This window comes from Colobus angolensis, unplaced genomic scaffold, assembly GCF_000951035.1.
Source record: "Colobus angolensis palliatus isolate OR3802 unplaced genomic scaffold, Cang.pa_1.0 Scaffold55, whole genome shotgun sequence".
Taxonomy (NCBI): domain Eukaryota; kingdom Metazoa; phylum Chordata; class Mammalia; order Primates; family Cercopithecidae; genus Colobus; species Colobus angolensis.
Genome location: NW_012119043.1, coordinates 5,291,130 through 5,295,063, shown reverse-complemented (window position 1 = coordinate 5,295,063; position 3,934 = coordinate 5,291,130). Strand labels below are relative to the sequence as shown.

Genomic DNA, 3,934 nt, shown 5'->3' with positions numbered 1-3,934 from the left:
GGAGCTTGCAGTGAGCTGAGATCCGGCCACTGCACTCCAGCCTGGGCGACAGAGCGAGACTCCGTCTCAAAAAAAAAAAAACTTTGTCCTGATCCATCCAGAAAAGAGTGGGTAGCTTGCTTCCTGATAGCCTGGCAAAGTCAAGAAAGTTGAAGGAGAAACATACCTTTGGAAGGGGGTTTTCTTTAAAACTAGTGTTAAGAAATGCTTAGGGATTTTTTTTTTTTCTTATTTTTCGTAACTAAAGTTTTCACCCAGAGCCGGCTCTGTTTGCACCTTGCTGCTGACATTGCAAACTTTTTCTTTCTGCGGGGTGGGAGACAGAGTCTTGCTCTGTTGCCCAGGCTGGAGTGAGGTGGCCCGATCTCGGCTCACGGCAACCTCTACCTCCAGGGTTCCAGCAATTCTGCCTCAGCCTCCTGAGTAGCTGGGATTACAGGTGTGCACCGCCACACCCGGTTAATTTTTGTATTTTTAGTAGAGACTGGGTTTCATCATGTTGGGCGGGATGGTCTCGAACCCCTGACCTCAGGTGATGTGCCCATCTTCGCCTCTCAAAATGCTGAGATTACAGGTGTGAGCCATCGCGCCCGGCCTGCAAACTTTTCTGTAGGTATTTCTGGTAAACAAATCCTTAGATTATCTTTGCTGTGGTTTTGGTTTGGCTTTAGTCATGATTTAAAAGTAGAAATAGCTGGGCATTATGTTTTGAAATTTATGGCCTATAGGTAGTCAAGAATCCACTCGTCAACGCAGGGAAGCAAACTTTTGGAAACTGGCTTTTGGGCAGACAGTAAGTGTCCAGAAAAGAGGTCGTTTGATGCTGGAAGCACAAATAGCTTCATCGGGTACTTCTCAACTCTGATGAGTTTGTCATTTCAGCCTAAGAACTGCTGCCTTTGAAAGGGGGTGGAAGGGAGTTGTTTTAAAATAGGCAAATACACGTGTTGATTGCGAGCGTGTGGAGAAAAAGGCAGTTCCCGCCGCAGTTAGGTCCTGGCCAGTGTTTCCTCGCCCGCAGTGCTCCTTGTCCTCACCCTCCTCTGCCTTCTACTGGGTCAAAGGTGGCCTTTTCCTCTCCAACCTTGAATTGTTCCCTGGTGGCTTCCCAAGGGCCCATCTGCTGGTACAGTCCACACTTCCAAAGCCAAGACCCGAGAGGGCTCCTTTGCTGCCCCAAGCCTCTCTTTCTGTCCTCGCCTTGGCGTGGGTGGCATTGCTGTGACCCTGTGTGCTGGCGCTCTGGCAGGCTGTGGCCGGCAGTGAGCTGGGGGATTGCATTCTGCTATTGAGGGGTAACCTTTGGATTCTGTCTTGGCAGAATCCTTAGTCAACAGCTCTTGCTCTGTCCTTCCTGTTTGGCCACAGCTCTTTGAATCAGCGGGTATTCTAGAACTGCAGGATGTCACAGCTGGAAGGGATGCGATACCAGTTTACAGAAGGGGAAACTCCTGGAGGCTCTGGGAGGGACAGAGGTTGTTGCTGACCAAGGAATAGCTAGAACTGAGGATTCCTGAATCCAGATCTTGCCTCCCATCAGCCGTCTTTCTCCCAATGAAGTTCTGTTTTGTGTGAGGCAGTGCGTATGTTTGTTTGGCGGCTGGCTTACCAGGTTTTTCCTTTTAAGTCGTCAGGTGAGGGTGTCTCCCCCGGTGAGGCTGACACATTCCACTTGGCAGTCTGTTTGTTTAGGGGGTGGTGAATAAGAAGATGGGATCATCTGTTTTTCTTTAGTCATCATTCTCTAGCATGAGAAAGCTTAGCAGGAAGGAGAATGCAGCTTCCTGGCAATAGAAAATGCCAGTAACTTGGTCAGCAGCTGTGCAGTGCCCTGTTGAAGCTTTAAGGATGTTGTGTGAGTTACACCTTACTCCCATGATACACCTGTGGGAAGAGGGGACTGGCCTCGGGGTGCACTGTCCACAGTCCCTGGCTCATTCCTGCTATAGAGGTGTTTTTTTTGAGACAAGGCTGCCCTGCAGCCTTAACCTCTCAAGCGATCCTCCTTCAGCCTCCTGAGTAGCTGGGACTATAGGCATGTGCCACCATGCCTGGCTGATTTTTCAATTTTTTGTAGAGAGCATCTTGCTACATCGTCGAAGTTGGTCTCGAACTCCTGTACTCAGACCATCCTCCTGCCTCAGCCTCCCAAAGTGCTGGGATCGCAGGCGTGAGCCTCTGCTCCCGGCCCCTGGTTTTGGGTTTTCGGCTCCCCTTCCCGACCTGCCTCCTTCCCTCCCACAGATATTCACTATGTGTCCCGAGTGTGCCAGGGTCCTTGTCCTGTGCTGGGGACACATTGGGGACTGATGCCATCCTGGTCATGGGGGAGGATGTGGCATTTTCATGAAGAACGATGATCGAGGGGGGCCCACGACCGCTGCAGGAGCCCAGAGGAGGCACCTGACCCCGCCGGCATGCTCCCAGGCGAGGTGACAGCAGTGCTGAGGTGATGGAGGGGAATGAGCCTCAAATACTGGACTCTCAGACCTGGATGCGGGGTAAGCACTGGGCTCCTACCTCTAAAGGCATGAGCCCCTGAGAGCCTCTTCTCCTTCCAGGTCAGCCATGTCATCTGAGCCTCCCCCACCACCACAGGCCCCCACCCGTCAAGCTTCAGTAGGGCTGCTGGACACCCCTCGGACCCGCGAGCGCTCACCATCCCCTCTGCGGGGCAACGTGGTCCCAAGTCCACTGCCCACTCGCCGGACGAGGACCTTCTCAGCGTGAGTCTGGAGTGGGCTGGGGACACTTTCTCAGATGGGTCTCTTGCTTGAGGCCAGAAATTCACTGTCTCTCTGGCCATTTTGGGGCGTCAGCGTTCCAGGCTGTCAAATAGGCAGACCTGGGGCTGTGCTGTGGGCTGATGGTGAGAAACTGGGAAGGCGCCTTCTAAATTCAGGGTACTGCCCAGTCCACAAGAACCTGTTGGGAGCTGGGAGTGGCAATGGGTGGGCAATTGCAGGGGTCAGAATCACTGGACTCTAACCACACGTGAGCGTCTGTGTCCCTGTAAGACTGAATTCTGCAGCTGCAAAATGGGCACAGTACCAGGGCTGCAAAGGACCCAACAATGCCTGGCATATGCAGGTCTTAGGCCCTGTGAGTGGAGGATTCTCCTGTTATTAATAATTAATCGTTAGTTTCTGGAGGGATGCTCAGTGATCTTTTCGTTCAACTCCCTCTTTCCAGGTGGGAAAACAGGCCCGAGAAAATTTGCCAGGGTCATCCAAAGAGTCATTTTCACCAGAGTCTATGTGAGCAGCCCCCAGAGGTGTGCAGTCCTCAACCTGTGTGACTGTACATGGCGGTCCTGGCCAGGGCTTGATGGGGCACAGCTGTGGACAGGGGCTGGAATGAGCTTCGTGTGCCCAGGAGAGCTGGTGGCTGTCCTGGAGCACTGATGGGGCCCCTCACACTTCCCCCTCTCTGTCAGGACGGTGCGGGCCTCACAGGGCCCCGTCTACAAAGGAGTCTGCAAATGCTTCTGCCGATCCAAGGGCCACGGCTTCATTACCCCAGCTGATGGTGGCCCCGACATCTTCCTGCACATCTCTGAGTGAGTGAGCAGCCGGTCTGGGCGGCCTGACTGGGGCAGGCACTTCCTTGGCCCTGTGGAGGTGGGGATGGCGTGTGACTGTGATGGGCGCTGGGCGTGAGGACGCATGGCCGGGCCTGTGTGAGTCTGCCTTTGGCTGGTGCTCCAGTTGTGCTCCTGTGGTTGTGTTAGGTTGGGGTTGTGAGACTGTACAGAGCTGTGTTAGGGGATGTGAGGCTGGGGGTGACACGGTACCTGTGATTGTGCCTGGGTGTGTCTTTATGAATGGGTGTGTAAGGTTTTGTGTGTACCAGGCGTGGTGGCTCACGCCTGTAATCCCCGCACTTTGGGAGGCCGAGTTGGGCAGATCACCTGAGGTCAGGAGTTCAAGACCAG

The 3,934-nt window shown here is 53.7% G+C and overlaps 2 protein-coding genes across 3 annotated transcripts in view; one reads left to right on the top strand and one right to left on the bottom strand.

Annotated features, from left to right (window-relative positions):
- The window catches only part of CARHSP1 (calcium regulated heat stable protein 1, 24kDa), a 9,313-nt gene extending 5,538 nt beyond the window's left edge, over nucleotides 1-3,775 (top strand). For both annotated transcript variants that reach the window (XM_011961380.1, XM_011961379.1), the window contains exons 3-4: nucleotides 2,562-2,726; nucleotides 3,437-3,775. In XM_011961380.1, the coding sequence (XP_011816770.1) occupies nucleotides 2,562-2,726; nucleotides 3,437-3,563 (292 nt within the window). In that variant the 3' untranslated portion in view covers nucleotides 3,564-3,775. The remainder of the gene's footprint in view (nucleotides 1-2,561; nucleotides 2,727-3,436) is intronic.
- Nucleotides 253-3,934, bottom strand: part of PMM2 (phosphomannomutase 2) — a 47,772-nt gene continuing 44,090 nt past the window's right edge. Inside the window, exons 9-10 of the mRNA XM_011961381.1 lie at nucleotides 2,376-2,380; nucleotides 253-264 (exon numbers count right to left, since the gene is read on the bottom strand). The gene's annotated coding sequence lies outside the window, so the exon portion shown is untranslated. The remainder of the gene's footprint in view (nucleotides 265-2,375; nucleotides 2,381-3,934) is intronic.